The sequence below is a fragment of the Erpetoichthys calabaricus genome, chromosome 1 (genome assembly GCF_900747795.2).
Source record: "Erpetoichthys calabaricus chromosome 1, fErpCal1.3, whole genome shotgun sequence".
In the NCBI taxonomy this organism is placed as follows: domain Eukaryota; kingdom Metazoa; phylum Chordata; class Cladistia; order Polypteriformes; family Polypteridae; genus Erpetoichthys; species Erpetoichthys calabaricus.
In genome coordinates this window covers 335742260-335763787 of record NC_041394.2, presented here as the reverse complement: position 1 = coordinate 335763787, position 21528 = coordinate 335742260, and the positions used below count along the sequence as shown (strand labels likewise).

The 21528-nt window shown below is 40.4% G+C and overlaps 1 protein-coding gene across 1 annotated transcript in view; it reads right to left on the bottom strand.

Annotated features, from left to right (window-relative positions):
- Positions 1 to 10275: 10275 nt before the first annotated feature.
- The window catches only part of LOC114667487 (zinc finger protein 665-like), a 49994-nt gene continuing 38741 nt past the window's right edge, over positions 10276 to 21528 (bottom strand). Inside the window, exons 4-5 of the mRNA XM_051933074.1 lie at positions 18244 to 18607; positions 10276 to 11969 (exon numbers count right to left, since the gene is read on the bottom strand). Coding sequence (XP_051789034.1) covers positions 10993 to 11969; positions 18244 to 18607 — 1341 coding nt within the window. The 3' untranslated portion in view covers positions 10276 to 10992. The remainder of the gene's footprint in view (positions 11970 to 18243; positions 18608 to 21528) is intronic.

Below are 21528 nucleotides of genomic sequence, written 5' to 3'. Positions count from 1 at the left end.
TGTTGTTGAAATAAGTTCTTTTGTAATTGCAGCATGTTACATAACCCAAAACTATATAGATATAATATAAAAAGGCGATATCCATCCCTTAGTGATACGGTGGTAATAAATCACATTGGAGATATAACGTAGCTTTGTTTAATGACGGTTTACATGGCATAATAGATGAGAAAGCCATGACAAGCCCTTGTGTAGAGTCTGCCATTTTCGTCACTGCGTTGGAAGGATTTTCAGGATCGGATGACGTTATCTCCCATCCGTCCGTCGGCTTTAAAGGTGTGCCGGGCAATGTGCCAAGGCTTTATACTCTTTCTCCATGTGCAGGCCCTCACTTAGGTAAATCATGCCATTCTAAACAAGGAAAAGACAATCCAATATCATGCTGACTCTTAATACACAGAAATAGTACAATGTCCCTTTCTTGTCTTCTAATGCTTGCCTAGCAGTTCTAAATGATGAGCCCCCATGTGTTAAATCTGGCCTTGTGTTAGCTGTACACATGAGTGCATTTATAAATTTTTTTTTTTTTTTTGTACAGAGCACAGTGACATATTAAACTTATATACTTATTACAGAAGGTAATCTGAAAACATATGCAGGAAAGAACTGGCTGCACTTACTGTAGAGAACAGTTGTGACAGTAGACATCAGTGACCAATCCAATAGCATAACGTAGACAGTGAACAAACTTAAAGCATATACAGTACGCGGAGGACTTAAGTGCCCATTCACACCTAAGAGTTTCTCTAGTATTTTAGTGCTAGACGAGAACGATCCTAAACCACCTATTATGTGATTTGCAATTATTTTTAACAATTCTATCAGCATCTAAACATTATAGTAAAGACTGGTTTAGAAAACTCCAGTCCTCAGCTGTTTTTTGAGCAGTTTCAGCCAAACTCCTTGCTCCACTGAAATGAATATGCATTTCTTGCAAAGAGATGGTAAGACATCAAAACAAAGAAGAGGCGTTTTTGCAGTTTCCACAGGAAGTCACCACCTCTTCTTGTGGGTTTAGCAAGGAGCTCAACAAAACTAGGAAAACGCTGGTGTTGTGTACACACATGCTTCTGTCCTCTAGTGAAAGCTATTGATGGCGATTAAGGATGCTTTCAGCTTACAATCATGTGAATCAAGAACTAAAAAAAAATTGCAAGTATACTTTAATAATAATAATAACAACAATAATAAGTTGTATTTATAGAGAGCCTTTCACAAACCTAAGGTCGCTTTACATTCAAAGTAAAAAAAAAAAAAATCACACAGATGACAAAGTTCGTAGAAGAGGAAAGTTTTCAGTTGAGATTTAAAGTGCAGAATGCGGAGCAATCTCGGAGAGACTGAGGAAGAGAGTTCCAGAGTTGAGGGGCTACAGCACTGAAGGACCTGCCTCCCAGGGTGGAGAGTCTGGTGTGTGGTACAGTCAGGAGATTACTGCTCTAGGACCTGAGAGAGTGACAAGGAGTGTAAGGAGTTAGGAGCTGAGTGAGGTAGAGGGGGGCAAGGTTATGCAGGGCTTTGAAAGTGAGAAGCAGAATCTTGATTTCAATCCTTGATGGAACCGGTAACCAGTGAAGTAGGGAGAGAACAGGGGAGATGTGAGCAAAACGCTTTGTGTGGGTGAGGACTCTGGCTGCGGAGTTCTGAATATACTGTAGCTTCTGTATAAGAATTTGCAGGGAGGCCAATGATGAGGGAATTACAATAATCAACACGAGACGTTATGAAACAATGAACCAGAGTATGAGCATCATTAAAGGACAGAAATGGATGGAGGCGAGCAATGTTATGGAGATGACAGCATGAAATTTTGGACAGAGACCTAATGTGTAGCTCAAAGTCAAGTGATGGATCAAACAAAACACCAAGATTTCTGACAACAGGAGCAGGTTTAATCACATTGAAATGTTTTAAGTTCAGTACGTATGCTTTAACATAGGCAGAGTGGTAGCAGAGAGCGGCCATTCCTGCCTCACTCACAGCATCTGGATGGGATCTGCATGTTCTTGTGCCTTTCTGGAATGGTATCAATGAGTGCGATTAACTCTTTATGATCACCTGTTTTGAATACTAAATGCTGGAAATGCGTCAGTAATACCTCTCAATTAACAAAATAAATTTAGTCCTTCAGGTGTTGTGAAGTAAATCACTTTCCCTTCAACCACACCTAACCCCAATGGCCACTGCACCACCAGATTACATGGTTTCAAATTATCTCCCGCAAATAACTGAATTAATACTAAATACACAATTTGTAGGTTTCTGTTAGTGGATTGCATGCAGCACATTCTTTTCTGTTTGGCTATGCGGTTGTACCCTACAAAGGAGCAGCGTATTTTCCACCTGGTGTGTTTTTTTGCTTTACACCCAGTGTAAGAGCCATTCATATAATAATATGTAAATGCCTGTATTAATGAACAAGGATCAGTTGATTAGCCATACCTTTGTGTACTCCTTTAGTCTGTTCTGCTTCCAGCTTTAAAACTCTTTTAGTGCTAAATATTTTTTCTTCCTTTTGTCTCAGGGCTAAATATTTTTCCAAAAAACTCAGTTTTCTAAAAAGCACACACATATATATATATATATATATAAATATATATTTATAAATATATATATTTATAGCAGAGCACCCAGATAGAAGCCTCTACTTAGTAAAAGACAAATGGTAAACCACTTGTAATTTGTAAAAAGTCACCTAAAGGACTCTCAAACTGTGAGAAACAATATTCTGTTCTCTGATGAAACCAAGATTAGTATCATGTCTAGAGAATGCCAGGCACCGCTCATCACTTTTGTAATACCCTTCCAATGGTGAAGGCAAGTGGTAGCAGCATCATGCCGTGAGGTTGCATTTCAGAGGCAAGGACTGGAAGACTAGACGTGGTTGAGAGAAAGATGAATGGCGCAAAGTACAGATACTGTATACCCTTAAAGAAAACCTGCTCCAGAGCACTCCAGATCTCAGACTGGGCTGAAGGTTCAACTTCCAACAGAACAATCATCCTAGCCACAAAGCACAGTGTGAGGGATTCCTGGCCATACAGTCCAGCCAATACCCCCAGGCCACCAGATGGAGCCCTCCCTACAACATGGAGGTGCCTCAAATTCCAGCAGGGCCTCATGGACCTTGGAGTTTTAATGCACAGCCCTGCTGGATACCATGGGGGCCGCCAGGGGTCGCTGCAGGGAGGCCCAGGTATTTATGCTTTCCGTGTAGCCCGGAAGTATTTCCAAGTCACGGGAACGGAAGAAATTATATACTTCCGGGCTGACAAAAAGGAGAAGTTTTTACCTGACCCAGAAGTGATAGAAAGTCACATGGACTGAGGGACAGAACCACTTCTGGGTCAAGGACTATTAAAGGATTGTGGGAAATCTCAGAAGTTGAGCTGAGCTGGGTGGAAGGGTGGCAACGCGTCTGGGAGTGTGGAGGAATTGATTAGTGTAGTGATTACTGATTTATTATTGAGTATTGTGGAGTGGAGGGTGCTTTGTGCACATTTATTATTATAATAAATAACATTTTGGATTTTATCTGGTGTCTGACGTTTGGTCTGAGGGTTCAAGGGGTCATGGGGACCCGTAAACTGTCACAACAGACAACATAGGAATGGCTTAGGGACAACTCAGGGAATGTTCTTAAGTGGCCCAGCCAGAAACCAGACTTGAATCCAATTGAATATCTTCAGACAGACTTGCAAACAGCTGTCCGCCAACGGTCTTCATCCAACCTGAAAGACCTTGAGAGGAGCTGGAAAGAAGAACGGTAGAAAATCCCAGAATTCAGGTATGCTACATTTTTCACATATACCCAAGAAGACTCTAGGGATATAATAGCTTTCACTCATAAATCAACATAAAATGCTTATGTTGACACTCTGTTTTATGTTCCAGGAGCCCCTACAGTATGCACATTCACATACTTATCATATATATAATACTCTCTGGTAAAAAAAAACTGCTTGATGTTATCAAGTGGCTGCTAATCCGTACTGTCCACCAGCAGGCCACATCGTTTGGTGAAGTCCAGTTGCCAGCTCGTCTCCCACAGATTGATGTCTGTGTAGTCCTCTCAGGGTGAGCGTTTTTGTTGGCGCGTCAGCTGCACGAGCGTGTCCAGCACTATGATCAGCAGATGCAGGCATGCGACTTTCATTTTTAATATCCAGATCACTTGTATCAAAATCGGAGTTCGATAAGTCAGAGTCCAATTCAGCAATAATATGCAAAAAATAAAGAAAGAAATAAATAATATGCAGAGTATTTTGCTTTGTGCATTTGCTTCGCTCTCTCACCCGACGTCGATGCCATTCTAGACGATGCTTACTCTACGCTACTCACACACACGCAGGGTTTCATCGTCAAGTCAATGAGTCTAACGGTCCTCCAAGCAAAGAGGGTCTACCTATAATGTAACGGTGAGATTTATCAACATTTACAGCTTTCTTTCACCCTCTGCCCCTGATATCCATCCTCAACCCCATGTGTCGACAAAAGTTGACATCCGACCTAAAATATTAGTAGAAAGGATGGTCCCCGAGCAAAGGCAGAAAGTCTTACTTATAAATATTTAGCTTACATAACTTATTTGCATAGTACAGCTATAAAATATAAAATAATACATCTTATTGGCTACAGAAATACAGCACCTTTTTAAACCATACAAATCACATGCTAGTTGCGTGCAGCATGCCTCACATTCCTTACTCTAAATGGTTAAAGCCTTATTCCTCCAACACTCATTATTTTCATAAGCTAAGAGTGCTGCACACGGGCACACATCTTGACATATGGGCACACACAGCGTCTCACTTTGTCTGGTCAGCTTGAGCTCAGCAATGTTATGAGATTTATAGCCTGCTCATTGTCCAGAGCTGTTTGAAGCTGTGTGTGCAGCATCTGGCTTTGTCTGGTGAGACACCTCAGAAGTCTGAAGTAGGGATTCCAGTCTTTCTGCCCCCAGCACATTTACACACAGCTTGCCTCCTTCACGCAGCTCCGGGCCCATCATTCAATCCCAACATTATAAAACATAAAATGTCTGTGTTTTTCTTTTACAGAACCTGCAACATTTGGGCTACAAAGGAGCGCTCAAAAGCATCTTCTTGGCACTGCGAGCAACACAGAATTTCCTTCTCTACTGTGTGTAGAATCAGTCTTTGAGCTGCTGCAAGCAGTACACTCAAGGTGACATCAGCTGGGCCATCAGTCACCCCCCACCCTGCATGCAGCACTGTCAGGTCACCACCTATCTGGACAATTCAAATACCTACTTGGTCAAGGTCCTTGCTTGCGGGTAGCACTGGTAATGAACAGTGACCTGTACAGTAAGTATAGCAAAAAGACTCTTCATTTGCAGAGGACCGTCTTTCATGATCTGACAAGGAGTGCACATCAAATTCAACTGTTTTCTCATCACCATCACCACCACCACCTTGCACAAGAACACCACCAAAACCATATCCAGGAGCACCTGTGGTCACATAAGAAACTAACCAAGAGTCAAACAGAGGAAGCAATGGACTGGTAAAAATCAATGCCTTGACACAAGTACAGGAATTCTGTAGAAGGGTATGAAGAGTTTGAAATATAATTGTGAAAGAGCCTGTGATCAGTCCAATGAAACAGTGTAAAAAGAGAATGTCATGAAGATAAGTGTGGTATAGTGGGCCCACGGCTTCAAAAGAAAAGGGGCCAGGTTTTAAATCCGTAAAGCCGTGTCACTCTCCGTGAGTGCGATTGCATGACCGTGGGGAGTTAATGAGGTAGTCGGAGCGAGTCGCACCTGCATATGTGGGTGCGATTGTTCTCAATTGCTTCATTGGCTTCCTGCGGCATGTGATTAAGGTGCTGCGCCCACAGAGGTGCAGGTGGTTGAATATATATTATATATACTGTATATATATGGGCCGGCACCAGGAAAGGGGGGATAAATGGATCGGAGACAAAGAGTAAAATAATGAAAGAAGTTAGAAGACATGAAAGGCAGTCTTAGCAGGAGGATCTGGTCACCTGACGGATTTTGAAGCAGGACGAGCAGGGGCCCCGCGAAGGAGCGTTTGGTTGTGGCGATCTAGTCCACCCCACTGAATGTTCAGGTGAGTGGGGTAAGTAAGGCAGGTGTCCTCCCGAGGGATCTGAGGACCAACTACGTGAGCGTGAAGGCTGAAGGGAGGAGAGCCGACCTAGGATGGTCTGGCCGTGATGTCTTTAAGGCAGCCAAGACAGAGGTCGGCCAAAAGGAGCTTGTTGCTGTTCGGTCTCCGCCGGCTACGCAAGTTATGGCTGAGCAGGGGAGAAAGAGAGAAGGAGGTGTGCTAAGATTGTGAAGAGTGAGACTGCATTTTTAACCTCTAATTTTAAAGGATTTATTTATTGTTTTTATCCAAATTGAACACTTGTTTTTATGGATTTATTGGAACTGTGGAGCACTGCACTTTGGACAGTTTTGATTTTTATTGTGTAATAAAAGCACTTTGGCACTTCTTGCACTATCCCCTCAGCTCATCTCGAAGACATTACTGACGGTGTCAGGTTCAGGGCTCCCGGAAGGACGATGGGAGTGTGGAGTGAAGCCGCATCGTCACAATGTGATGCTTTATATCCATGTCCTCTAAATTGGGTTGAAGGACAGCAGATGAAACTGCATGACATAGAAAAGCAAGTTCAAGTTTCCTGCAACCCACACCCATGAAGGCAATGCATCATTTCTTGTAGCCTTAGCTCATAGATCATAGGGGACTAAATAGATCTTATAGATGACATTGGACCCGTCCCGTGACAGCACTTCAATGTACTTGAAACAGAAGCTAGACCAAAGGTTACCTTTGTCAACCAAAAAAAAAGCCCATCATGCGTAACAAATACAGTAATATATCTCCTGTCATTTGACACAGACAATAGAAAACATTGTTAGAGTGTGGTAAAAAATTGGTTGTCTGTCACCTTTGCTTTCTTTGAATTGTGTAAATTGACATGCAGCTGCAGTCCACCCGACCTTTACAAAAGTTTCAAAGTATACGACAAGAGAATGTAGCTTGTGTGTGATTTATAGACACTGAGATGAAACTGTACCCTATCCCAGAAAAGTATTATGTTTTTGCATGTAATTGATTAGACACACTTTGTGCCATGTCAGAGGCCCGCACGTACAGTATATTGCAGAATGTACTGTAGATCTATTCAGGGAGACGTGAAAATGGCTATTTGTAATGTCCACAAGTAATCCTGGTAGCTTACCGGAACACCGAATGTACACAAGTCCAAGGCGAGAACATTGATTTCAAGCACAGTAACATTTGGCACAGCTTGTAAGGGTCCAACAACATGATAGAATTTGGCAAAATGTCCAGATTGGGCATACTGGTTGCATTTCATGGTATTAGTGGGGCATTTGGGGTTGTTCGCAAAGCATATTTAAGACCCACAACAGTTCAGTGGTCTATTCTGACCCTGTGCTGGAGACGCTCAGCTGTTGTTGTTGAAGCAGGTTAGGCAGCACAGGCACCCTCAGCCCCAAAGAAGGTACTCTGAGTCTCAGGACAGGCAGCAGAGTCAAGCATTATTACCTGATGCACACACGGTCCCGGTTCAGATGAATCGAGCCCTGAGCATTCTGTGAGCTACAAATTTATTACAATTCTTATCACAAAATATCCCATTCTTCACACAATTTGCCATCATCAGCTGTGCAGGGTTTCTAATAATAATGACCTCGTTCAGCACTTTTTCTCATAACAATCACTAGGTGTTGTGGACTTTCTCATAACAATATCCTGCCATCATAAACTTTCTCATAAAAATTTATCCTCCACTATCTTTTTCTTCATTAAAATCCCTTTGGCTCGAAGGAATTTATGTGCCACCTGGAGCTGAGCATCACCAAATCATTCCTCCCTAATCCTGAGCTGTTAAAAGAGTGACGGCCTTTGGTTAATTAGTTCTCACCACTACTTTGGACTCAGTAGAATCCACCCATGAAAACTGGACTGCTTAATTAATAATCCAATTAATGTTTACTTGTTGTATTAGCATCTCTTAAGGCTGACATAATAGAAAGCCATGCCAGTTAGGTGGCAGCACGCAGCTTCACTGATAAGGGCTAAGCTGCAGACAGCTTGGTGTGTTGCCTCTTGACCACTTGAAATAAAAGTACAGGCCCTTAACAATTCATTCTTACATAGTTTAAAACTGGTTTAATATACTCTTTCATAACTTTACTATTATTATATATAAAAAGGCACAAACATATAAACTTAAATGCACCTTTAACCTATATGTACAGTATATGCGCTAATATGAAAGCTTGCCTATAGTGTTCCCATATTTAAGCCTTGAATGCTTAGAGAAACTTGTTTAATCTATCTGGCAGAAGACCCAGTGTAATCAGAACATAAGTTTAATATGTCACTGTCCTCTGTACAAATATATTTTATAAATCTACTTTTCTTTCTACTCGCATGTACAGAGCCAGATTTAGCACAGGGGTTCACCATATAAGAACTGCTAGACAAAGCATAAGACAAGACAGATAAAAGACAGCTGGGGAAACATGCACTATTTGTCATCTGTCAGAGTCAGCATGAAATTGTATCCTCTTTGCCTTGTTTGGAATTGTATTATTCACTTAAGTGGGGGCCTGCACATGAAGAAAGAGTATAAAGCCTTGGAACATTGCCCAGCACACCTTTGAAGCCGACGGACGGACGGGAGATAACGTCATCTGATCCTGAAAATCCTCCCAACGCAGCAATGAAAATGGCAGACTCAATACATCGGGCCCCCACTCCTGAAATGGGTTCTTGCCATTGGCTTCCTTCGTCTGTTATGCAACGTAAGCCATCATTAAAGAAAGCTAAGTTATTTCTCCAATGTGATTTCTTACTGCCGTATCACTAGGGGAGGGGTATCGCCTTTTTATATTATATATTATATATATAGTTTGGGGTCATGTAACATGCTGCATTTACAAAAGAACTCATTCCAACAAGGGCGCTAACGCCCCCTACTGGATATACCCAGCACCTGTATTCCTAAACAAAATCTAGCTGCTCGTTAGCGCACCTACTTCAAAGAACACAACGTCTGCGATTCACAGAAATTTAAAACAAAGCAAGTAAAAGAGCAGGCAGGCCGCTAAAATCAATTGTGGCCTTTCATGTATTTCAATAATTAGCTCTTTCATGGTCTAAGACTAACTGTAACCCTTACCATTTTAACGTACACCAGGATCTAATGCTTATTTTCATATATGCTCATGATTCTCTTTGAATATATGCATATCATCAACTTTAAGAATATACTTTTCTAGACTGCCTCTTTTGCAGATGCTAATGCATTGAATATGGATTTATTTCCATTGCTTTGTGACACAGATAGATACTTTATTAATCCCAAGAGGAAATTCACATACTCCAGCAGCTGCATACTGATAAACAACAATATTAAAGAGTGATAAAAATGCAGGTATAACAGACAATAACTTTGCATAATGTTAACGTTTACCCCCCCGGGTGGAATTGAAGAGTCGCATAGTGTGGGGGAGGAACGATCTCCTCAGTCTGTCAGTGGAGCAGGACAGTGACAGCAGTCTGTCACTGAAGCTGCTTCTCTGTCTGGAGAAAATACTGTTTAGTGGATGCAGTGGATTCTCCATGATTGACAGGAGCCTGCTGAGCGCCCGTCGCTCTTCCACGGATGTCAAAATGTCCAGCTCCATGCCTACAATAGAGCCTGCCTTCCTCACCAGTTTGTCCAGGTGTGAAGCGTCCCTCTTCTTTATGCTGCCTCCTCAGCACACCACCGCATAGAAGAGGGCACTTGCCACAACCGTCTGATAGAACATCTGTAGCATCTTATTGCAGATGTTGAAAGACACCAGCCTTCTAAGGAAGTATAGTCGGCTCTGTCCTCTCTTGCACAAAGCATCAGTATTGGCAGTCCAGTCCAATTTATCATCCAGCTGCACTCCCAGGTATTTATAGGTCTGTACCCTTTGCACACAGTCACCACTGATGATCACGGGGTCCATGAGGGGCCTGGTCCTCCTAAAATCCACCACCAGCTCCTTGGTTTTGCTGATGTTCAGTTGTAGGTGGTTTGAGTCGCACCATTTAACAAAGTCCTTGATTAGGTTCCTATACTTCTCCACCTGCCCACTCCTGATGCAGCCCACAATTGCAGTGTCGTGTACTGTGTACTGTACATAACATTCACAGAAATGTCTATTGTAGCCAGTGATAGCTTTGTCTTCGGTGATCACAGATTTCATTTATCTATCAATAACAATCACATTTTGTTAAATAGAAGCAGTAGTAACATTGGCATACAGTGTCTACAAAAAGCTTCCACCCTCTTTGAGGTTTTCATATTTTATTGTTATACATCATTGAATCACAGTGGATTTAATTTGACACTGATGAACAGAAAAAGACTAATGTCAAAGAGAAAACAGATCTCTGTAAAGTGGTCTAAATTAATAACAAATGCAAAAAACAAAATAATTGATTGCACAAGTATTTCCCCCTGTTAGTATGGCAAACCTAAATCATTTCTGGTGCAGCCAATTGGTTTTAGAAATCACAGAATTAATTCAATGGAGATCTTTTGTCGTAATCCAGGGTTTTTCAGTTGACTGTAGTCTAAATGACCGTAATCTAAGATGTCCACCTTGTAGTGAGTCAGTATGATGGAATAACTTACACATTGAAGACAAAATAACATTCCAAACAACTCCACAAAACAGTGCTTGAAAAGCACAAGTCAGGGCATGGAGAAAAGAAAATATCCAAGTTACCAAATATCCATTGGAGTCCAGTTAAATCAACCATTAAGAAATGGAAAGAGTATAACAGTCAGAATTTAGAGGATGCACCTTTGCATAATCAGACTTCTTGTCAAATTTTACCTTTGTGCGTCTTCTACTGCATACCAGTGTTTAGTTTGCTTCTTTAGTGTGTTCGTCATCATCTTTGATTATGTTTTAAAAAAAATTCAGTTCCTGGATTTCTCAGTTTCTTTTTCTCCAGCGTGAACTCTTGAGTGTGTCTGAAAACCACTTCTGCTGGAGAATCTCTTTCCACATTCAGAACAGCAATATGGCTTTTCTCCAGTGTGAGTTCGTATGTGGCTCTTTAGACTGCTCCCTTGTGAGAATTGTTTACCACACTCAAAACAGCGGTATGGCTTCTCTCCAGTGTGAGTTCTTGTATGGGTCTGAAGAATGTTCATTTGTGAGAATCGTTTCCCACATTCAGAGCAGCAGTATGGCTTCTCTCCTGTGTGAATTCTTGTATGGTTATAGAGATGTTTCCTGTCAGAAAACCGTTTACCACATTCAGAACAGCAAAACGGTTTCTCTCCAGTGTGAATTCTTGTGTGGTTCTGAAGACTGTTCCAGTAAGTGAACTGTACTCCACATTGAGAACAGCAATATGGTTTCACACCAGTGTGAACTCTGCTGTGGGTTTCAAGACTGTTCTTTCTAGAAAATTGCTTGCCACATTCAAAACAGCAATGAGGCTTCTCTCCAGTGTGAATTCTTGCATGGGTCTTAAGGCTGCTTTTTCTTGAAAATCGTTTGCCACAATCAGAACAGCAATGAGGCTTTTCTCCTGTGTGAATTCTTCTGTGGTTTTCCAGATAGCTCTTTCTTGAGAATTGTTTGCCACAATCAAAACAACAATGAGTGTTCTGTGTAGCACAACTCCTCTGATTATCTCCATTTTTTGATTTGCATTTATAACTTTTTCTCTGCTCATGGTAGACATGCATTGTAACCAAATTTATACTGTTCACCTGTTGTTGAGTGGTGTTGCTGTGGGAACTTTTTTGCAAGGAGGCTGGTATAGAAATGTCTGATCCTGTAGATGTTTTATTTAAGGTTTCTTCAAACACCATTTGCTGTAATCTATGGTAAGGAGAAGTCTGAGAAATTGAAGAAACAGAAAAGCTCCCAGGGTCTTGCAAGTCTGTAAAAATTAACACATACACAATTTTTACACAAAAATTAAATGTTCTGAAAGATGTTTGACAAAAGTTTGCTGTTTAAAATAGCTAATTCCTGCAGCAGCGTAGCACTGACAAGGATCAGAAAAACAGTGCAATCCAACATATGAAGAATCCTCTACTTGAACCTTCAACAACAACTCTACACAACATTGGGCATCATCCATAAAGACTTGGTATCATGAAACTATTTATCTGTGCCAAAACAAAGTAATACTTAAAATACCAAAAAGCATCCAGCCTCTCCCTGCTTTATGTTTGATATAATTGTAAAGGCCGGAAACACAGAAAGGTAAGGTAAATAAAATAGGAGCCTTACTGAATTATTTGATTAATCACCAATTATTAATTAACAAAGTTAAATTTTCTTCTTCAAATTCCACATTATTATGGTGTCCTCTTGGGTGGGCATCTTGTTGATTATTAATCATCAAATTCCTACATTAGATATCAGGAATTAGATTTCAACAGACCTGATAGTTTATTGTATTTGTTGCTGGGATTATCTGCTTCCATTAACAGATTGTTATGAATGCAACATAGAAACTCAATGAATTATTATTTGCAAGAAAAATATCAACCAAGAGATGAGAACTGCAGCTCTAGGCAAAAGAACAGTGATAGGAGCATGTAGTTTGGAGTCCATAGGAGTTATTATTTAAAAGAAAAAAGGCAAATTGAGAATCGAAGACAGGTGACAACTCCTTCTTTAACTGTTTTGAATTTTGTGACTTCTATGCAGAAATTCGGACAGTAGAAAGTTACAGAACACAACCTGGAGATAATGATGCCTAGAAGAACCACAGACAATATAAGCCTGAGAGAGCACCCTGAACACAGCAACTGTGTCCAAAGAAACAACGGACAGTAAACCTTTAGAGATTCATTAGTAACACTGACCATCACTAAGCATTGTTTTGAATAGAGTGTTATATTATATATATATATATATATATATATATATATATATATATATATATATATATATATATACACACACACACACACACACACACACTAGGGGGCTTCGCTTGCCAACCCCCGTATTTGGTTTTCCGGATACACACTTTTAAGATTCTTTTTTCTTTTATTGTTGCTATTTCATTAGTTTCACTTTTATTTCAGAACTTCTGTAAAAACAATATTTGTAATCTTGCGAGTCCCAGTATGCTGAATCTTTTTAATGAGATCAGGATAAGTTTCTCTGTTTGGAATTTCAGCACAGACAAAACAATCTATATCATCAGCAGTTAATATTTTTTTTTTTTTTTTTACAAAGTAACAAAGTAAGTAGAGTTCTGCATTGGACTCCTGTCTGTAAAGTCGTGCTATTTTCCTCTCACAGTTCCAAAAGTACATGGGGTTACCAAGGTGATACCCCAGCTTTGTCTAAGTTTTTGTACAAGGGCTGGACAGAATGTTTTTGACTCCTGGGGTAAATTTATTCTTTTAAATAAGCAGACAGTTAAATATATATACATTAACAAAGTAACCAATAAATGCATGTGCGGTAAACTCCGTTTTTGAAATGTGAGTTGCCTCACATTTTTATGCAATCGTTTTGTTCACCCCACTGAATTAAAGCCGAAAGTCTGCACTTCAACTGCATCTGAGTTGTTTAATTTAAAATTCATTGTGGTAATGTACAGAACCAAAATTAGAAAAAAGTGGTCTCTGTCCAAATATTTATATTTAATATAATTATATTATATAAAATCCAACATCTGTCTTTATGTCTGTCCACTTTTCACGAAAGAACTACTTAATGGATTTAGATTGTTTTTTTAATCTGTGATTTGATTGAACATTCCAGTTGATTTTGTGAATCATAGTTCACTTGCAGGAGAGATATATTCGTGCTAATCTGAGACAGAGGCTGCGGGCAGAGGAGAGGGGGAAGCGTGACGTCAAGAGTAGGGAGCCGGTGGGGCTGCATGGGACAGCAAGTATATATAATATATACTAGCTGTACCCGGCCACGCATAGCTGTGGCTCAGTCTGGTTAAATGGAAAAGAAAGAAAAGAGAAAGCGCACGTTTCTAATATGTTTAATTTCACAATGCTTGCGGGTATACAGTATTTTTTGTTGTTCCATTGTCTGAATGGTCTGATGTTTACACGCAAATCTTGCAATGATCGATCAAGAGCCTGGAGCGATTTTTTGTGCACCATTGTGCATTCATCACAAACAATAAGTTTGCATTTCTGCAATACTTTTCCCATGCTGGATGCTTTGGAAATGTTGCACGTGGGAGTTTCAATGAATTGCATGTTCAATGGCAATTTCAAAACAGAATGAGCAGTTCTTCCACCTGGTAGCAATGTCGCAGCTATTCCGGACGAAGCAAGAGCTAAGGCTATGTCATTTTGGGATCGAATTGCTGCCAGAATCAATCTAATTAGGAACGTTTTACCAGTTCCTCCTGGCGCATCTAAGAAGAAGATTTCTCCAACCCCGTTATTGACAGTTTGCATTATTTGATCGTAAATGCCTTTTTGCTGAAGCGTTAGCTTAGGAATATTTGATTGCAAATACGACAAAAGATCACCCGTGTTGTAATTTTGTTCACGACGCAATTCTACATCGAACGAAGCAGCAGCAGATCGATTCGGTGATGACATTCCCAATTGAGTGAGAACTTTGTTCGCGATTTCTAAGCACAAATCTTCAATCATTATCAATGCTTCGTTGTAGATTTCTGCTGTGAAATCCATGTTCATATTTGAAATTTCCTTGCGATTTATATTTCTCCCATAACTGTGTTGGAGATGAAGGAGAGCAGGCGGTCAATATGATTGCAAACAATGCACGAATTTGATTTGGATGTGACGTGTTGCACGCGTCATTAATGTATACATCCCAGTGTCGGTCGTTCTCCAATAAATTCAGAGCTTGACATGCACTGTAGAAAGTGGCATGTGTAACGCCGTTGACAATTCTCAGTTGCTGGAAAGACATTGGACCGGGCACATTTACCAACAACATGTGAACAAAGAAGCATTCATCTTGATTGGGATGCACGGTGTACAGTCTGCCTATCGTAGTTTCTTTGAATATGCCAGGTTGTCCGTCGACTCGCTCTCCTCGTTTGCGTCGTTGAAATGATTTTCTACTCGCATTCCATGTGTAATACGTAGGCACTTCCGAATACAGCAGTGTTTTTGCAAACGCGTCATTTTGACATAACGTGAAGAAAGCAGTTAATGTTGTAGCCGGTGGATTCAGGGCTATTTGTTGCACATTTGCAGCTGTAAAATAAAGGCGTTGTCCATTTTCTAGATGTACTGCTAAGTGAACAACATCTGGACTTCGTTCATGTATGGGAAATGAAAGAATTCGCCATACAGCTTCATTGCTGCTTATGTATCTTCCAGCCTGATACTGTGCGATTTCATCGATATGTATGACCCTATTCCTATCACTTCTTTCTGGTTGCACGCCAAAAACTGCCATGTCGCTCCCTTTATTCACGTACTTACAAATGTATCTGATCAATTTAATGAGTTAAAATCGTAAATTGGAAACATTGAAATGGAATTGTAAAATATTTAGTATAGCGTGTGTTGCTTTTACGTCCAACTGATGGCGCTGTTATTCAACAAAATCATGTTTTTACCTGTGTTGCTTTTACATCCAACAGATGGCGCTGTTTTTCTAAAAAAGCATGTTTTTACCTGTCACAGGTGTGACACCTATATAATATGTATATAAAAACACACGCGTATTCGAATGCAACGATGTGTCAAAATTTCAAAACAATCGGTGAAGAACTTTCGGAGATTTAAGGTTTTGAACAAACGAACATTTACATTTTTATTTATATAGATATACACATACACACACACACACACACACACAGTATATATATATATATTATATTCATTCTTTGGGATTAAACAAACTAAACCTGAAGACTCCCTAGCAGTTTTACTATATTTGTGAACTTGGAGAGGTGTCAGCTAACTTTTAAGAATTATCCAGAGCAGAGGACATGGACCCACCTGTGCTAGCTGTTCCATTGACTTTCATAAGAAGACACTGGCGATACATCTTAGCCATATCGCTGGCATATGAGTCCTATTAGTCTTTGTCTCGAGAAAATACATCCAGACAGACAATGTTTTTAGTAAAGAGTTCACGCTTGCTCTCCGTTGCTGAGGTGTTTCACTTGCATGTTGTTGAGCCATGGCATTTGCTTCCTTTCAAATGTTGTCTCTCTTCATCTGTGTCATTAGCACAATGTCATTGTCGTGCAGTGTCGTTTGCTGCATACAGGTCTTTCATAGTGAGAAGTGAGGTACACGCATACTCCATCGAGTGGCTGTGGTTGAGAATGAGCAGAGCGGACTGCTCCTTACACGCACGGGTCTTTCGTTTATGTGTGTGTATGCATGTGCATATATGTGCACATGCATACACACACTCACTCACACAAGTTATACGTTTTTCCAGTTTCCCTTTAAATGTAATCACTTGAAATGCATTGATTGACCTAAAATGGGAACAACTAATAGGTTGCAACCTACAGATGTTTTGCAGCAGTTAAAGTAAATAAAGCCTTGCGAGTTGCACAGGTGTTCCAACTTCTGTTGATTACTTAAAACCCTCTGTCTGTATTAAAGCAGAGTCGTTGGAGCAGACTGTGTTACTACACCCTGTGAAGTACTACTTGGACAATATTCCAGTGATAATGGCAAGTAAGAAATGAAATGAGACAGAGCATTATGGCCTTTAGAAGTGTGGGCCTTTCATTTAGAGAAATTGCAAAAAAAAAATTCAAAGTTTTAGTGAGTACAGTGGTGTCCTACACAATTCAAAGGCAATTGGAAACTGGAAGAAATTCTGATAAGAAGTCATCTGGCAGAGCCAAAGTGACCACCCAATCAGAAGACAAGTTTCTGAGGGTCATCAGCTTGAGTGATAGACTTATCACAGCACAACAGCTTCAGGCACAGCCTAACAGCACAGCAAATGTTAGTTTGTACTGTGAAGAGGGGACTTTGTGCTGCAGGTTTGACAGGGCGAGTGGCAGTTAGAAAGCCATTCCTTAAAGGGAAAATAGGGCCTGGAAATATTAGCTGTGGACTACTGCAAGCTAAATGAAAGTCTTATGGATTGTTGAATCCAAATTTGAAATCTTTGGTTCACCACACAGGGTGTTTGTATGCCGTCGAGTTAGTGACAGGATGGTTCCTCAGTGTGTGACACCAGCTGTCAAACATGGAGGAGGATTTGTGGTGGTCTTGGGGTTCTGCTTCTGGAGGCAGAGTTGGTGACTTGCACAGAGTGACTGTCATTCTGAATCAAAAGGGTTACCACAGTTTGGCTGTTAGATCAGCAAAAGGGGGCTACTTTGATGAATCAAAAATTGGAATAAAATGTTGTACACTTAATGATTCCTTGACCTAACCTTTTTATTTTCCATTGTTTGATTTGTTCGATGCCTTCATTTCATGAAACATTCTGACATTAAACGTGTGTGCATTGCCACAAAAACTTTTGACTGGTAGTGTATGTACATATGAACTGTAAATTACATACATGCACACATAGAGTATACACACACACATACTGTATACATCAAATAAACACACACACATGTATTACACATATGAAGAGAGCACATGAAATCAGTTTGAAACAAGTGCTTACAGAAGTTCTTTCAATGGACAAGTGGCCAGGCCACCACATCAGCACCAACACAACTGAGCCAGAGGTTTGTTGTTTTATCCTTGTACTTGTGCTTTTTAGTGATATTCCTCTAGTATTTATTTTGTTAATAACACAGATATTTTTGTGTTGTTTGACCTCCTTGTCATCATTCTAGATAGAAGGGTGTCTTCAAAAGTGCTCCCTCCAGTTTGCAGAGGCAAATATTTACCTCTCCTGTAGAATTCTCTGCTTATTTTATTGCTTCCCTTGGTCTAACACAAGAACAGTGAAAAGACTACAAAAATGTTACCATAGCTGTCTGGTTGGACTTGCAGTATACGTACTGTTTGCAGTTAATGTGAATAAGCTCTCAATTTGTTCGGTTCAAATATGTGTATTGTCCTTGATAACGGAGCAATTTACTAAAAATAAATTCTCCACCTTTCCCTGTGCACAATGCTACATTTCTATTATTAACATTCATAAATATTCTAATACTAATACAAGTTACCCGTTTAGGCAACATTCTTGCACACCCAACCTCCCAGATTCTTTGATTTTACACTTACTTCCTCAACACATACCTGAAGATGGTGGTGGATCTGCCAATGTTCTGCTTAATGAGATTCCCGCAGCCTTCTCACAGTCCGATTTCACAGTAATAGAAAATTCCTGAAACAAGCAGAGTCCATCTTGACATGCATTGTCTGAATGAAACTCTTCTCCTTTTATACTGTCTGTAAGTTCACATGTGCCACTTATGAGAGACCTCTCCTCAGCCTCTTTTTTAACATCCATTGAAGGCAGCTCCTTATCTTCATCTTTAACACAATGACCCTCCTGTTTAGTACAGACAGACTCCCATTCACAGTTTTCCTCTTTAATATTTAAAGTGATTATCTCTGTAGTATTCATGTCAGCCTGGCAAGTCTCCTCTGTGGCATCCATCTAAGATTTACAAGAAATGACAGCAGTTTTCTTTCTCCCTGCAGAAAGAAGATTGAATTTAACAAGGGAAAAAAAACTCAAGTGCGACCTCTATAATATGTGAGGTGTTTTCTGCAAAAATCAAAACGAAAATTAAAATAAAATAAAATGCAATCTGTCTTTCGCAATTTCAAAGTCTTACGCAAAAGTGCTACAGAAATTAAAATGAAAATGAAATACCCCCATTTGCAATTTCATTTATAAGTCTGCGTGCAAGAATGCAGAAAAAAAAATAAAATGAAATTTGAATAACCCCATTTGAAAGGAAGCTGCAAAAATGAAAGTAAAACGCAAATAAGCACTGGCGCCACCCGACCAGCTGCTCATTGAACTCAAATAGCACGAATCAATGGGCGGGGCTTTGCACCCCGATTTCCCACAATTCTTTGTCCTTCGTAGCTGTGGAGCCACTTCGATCGGCAGAATACTTCTCATTTCAACTACATCTCAGATTTTGATTAAAATTGCTGTACTGGATTATCTCACATGTCAAAAGCTGAAAAGCTTAAACTGCATTAGTTTCATAGCAGACATTCGGTCGGACATTCTAATCCGCCCAGAGAAGCTTCTGCTTAAGCGTTACCATATTACATCCAGGAATTTTATATGTCTTGGCAATCTTCTAAATCTACAACATGACATGTTCTTTGTCACATATCGTGGCTTTGAGAGGACATTGATGCAAATCATGCACTTTTTTTTTGTTAAGGACAATTTTCTTCACAACAGTGCCATACGTATTAACAAGGATATCGCAAAAGTGTGCATAACTTTGAAGCGGTGTCTGCTCACACGAATACACGTACGCACATTACAGCGTGTCTTCCCAAGACAGAACTAAGTAACAATCATCAAACAGGAATTCCACAGAGTCGCAAGTAGGACAATCAGACATAAACAACTATCACATTTTTGAAGTGACATCAGACTCACTGGTGGAACAAGTTGCCACCTTCAGCCTTTTAAAACACCGAGACTATCTCAATCCCGGGTCCTCCCTGCATGTTCTCCCCGTGTCTGCGTGGGTTTCCTCCGGGTGCTCCGGTTTCCTCCCACAGTCCAAAGACATGCAGGTTAGGTGGATTGGCGATTCTAAATTGGCCCTAGTGTGTGCTTGGTGTGTTTGTGTGTGTCCTGCGGTGGGTTGGCACCCTGCCCAGGATTGGTTCCTGCCTTGTGCCCTGTGTTGGCTGGGATTGGCTCCAGCGGACCCCGTGACCCTGTGTTCGGATTCAGCGGGTTGGATAATGGATGGACTATCTCAATCAGTGGATGCCTTTACCAAATATGTTTAGGAATGCAGTTTTGATTTGAGGTTCTGTAATGGTATAAGGCAACGATATGACTTCTGCATTGTAGTTCATTTGCCTGATGGCTTTTACGAATGAAGCACGTATGTAAATCAGATACTCAGTACAAATACCAACGTGTCCGCTTCTCCATTCTTAAACTAAAATGACAGTCCACGTATATAAAGTAATTGCAAATGCTGAGGCCATGTTCGAAATGGGTAAAAAGGTGGGCACTTTGGGTCCCCTGCTGCAGATTTCTACATGACAATAATTAACCTTTGTCATGTAATTAAATACAGGGTTCAGTGCAGGTGCGGAAACGTTCGACATCACTCACTGCAAAGAATAAAACAACTCTGTGCATGCTAAAAAAAAAAAAAAAAAATGGGTCTTATGCTTTTGCTATCACTGATATTGCTAAACAATCTGCACAGAATGCGTTTATCCAGAGCACCACTACTAAAATTAAAAGCCCACACTCGGACTTCTTACTCGTATGTCTCTCAGTGATCTGGTTCTCTTCAAACCCACTCGCAGTAAAGACTCAGTGTATGCCGCCTTACCGGCGGATATCCCTATTTAACAATCCACGGTCCCAGCCGACTGTTCTCGCACCATACTGTTGTTAAATATTCGCGCCCGACATCGAAGAAGCGCACATCAACTTCAGCTTTCGTCGCTCTTTATGACGTCACATACTTCCCCGCCTCTTTACACGCCCTTCCAAGTAGATATTTGACGTAAGCTCTCTGTGTAGACAGGCTGCGAGTCAGCTAAGCGCACGCGCGTACATTTGCTCGCTTTTTATATTGTAAAGTCCCGACAGTTTCACGGGACTTGTATGGCCAGTTAGAATACGAAGTAAAAACTCGGGAGGATTAGTGTACAAACGCCAGAGCACTGTTGAATACGCCAAATAATATAGCCGGACTACGAATGGTAATGAACCAATCAGTATTACGAATTCGGCCAGGGCCGGACTTATTATGCAAAAGCTTATGTATGATGTGCAGGGGCGCCGCTCCATTGGTAAAGGCAAGACATAAAAAGGGAAGCGTCGCAGATGGTACGTTTCTGGAGCTGAACTTTATCTAAAGATTTCGCCATGCATCCTAAAGTGGAAACTAGCCGGAGTGACCTATGAGTTTTGAAGAACTGAAGTAGCCTTAAGTGTAGGACATGTTCTGCTGCCGCAACACTTGACATCTTACTGTCCCAGCAAGAGTTGTGGGCGTATACATAATTAATAATAATAATAATAATAATAAAAAACATAACGCCGATGATCTTTTTGCCCTTCATCTTGTTGCAAATGCCAGCTTCAATATGATCATGCCCGGCCCCGTTATTTTGCTCCTCTTCTTTCTGCTCTGTTTGAACATTTCGGCTTTTTACTGTATATAAAAATATTGGGAATTCTTGAGAAAAGCCAAGCAGAATTCTTGAAACAGTACAGAAAAATAAAGTGAAGCAGTCTCAATGATTTTAACTGAACATGGCTGCAGCCTACCATGCATGTTTTTATTACTAACAGCAGGATAAACAATAACAAATATTAAAAAGGAACATTCCACATTCTTCCAGCAAACA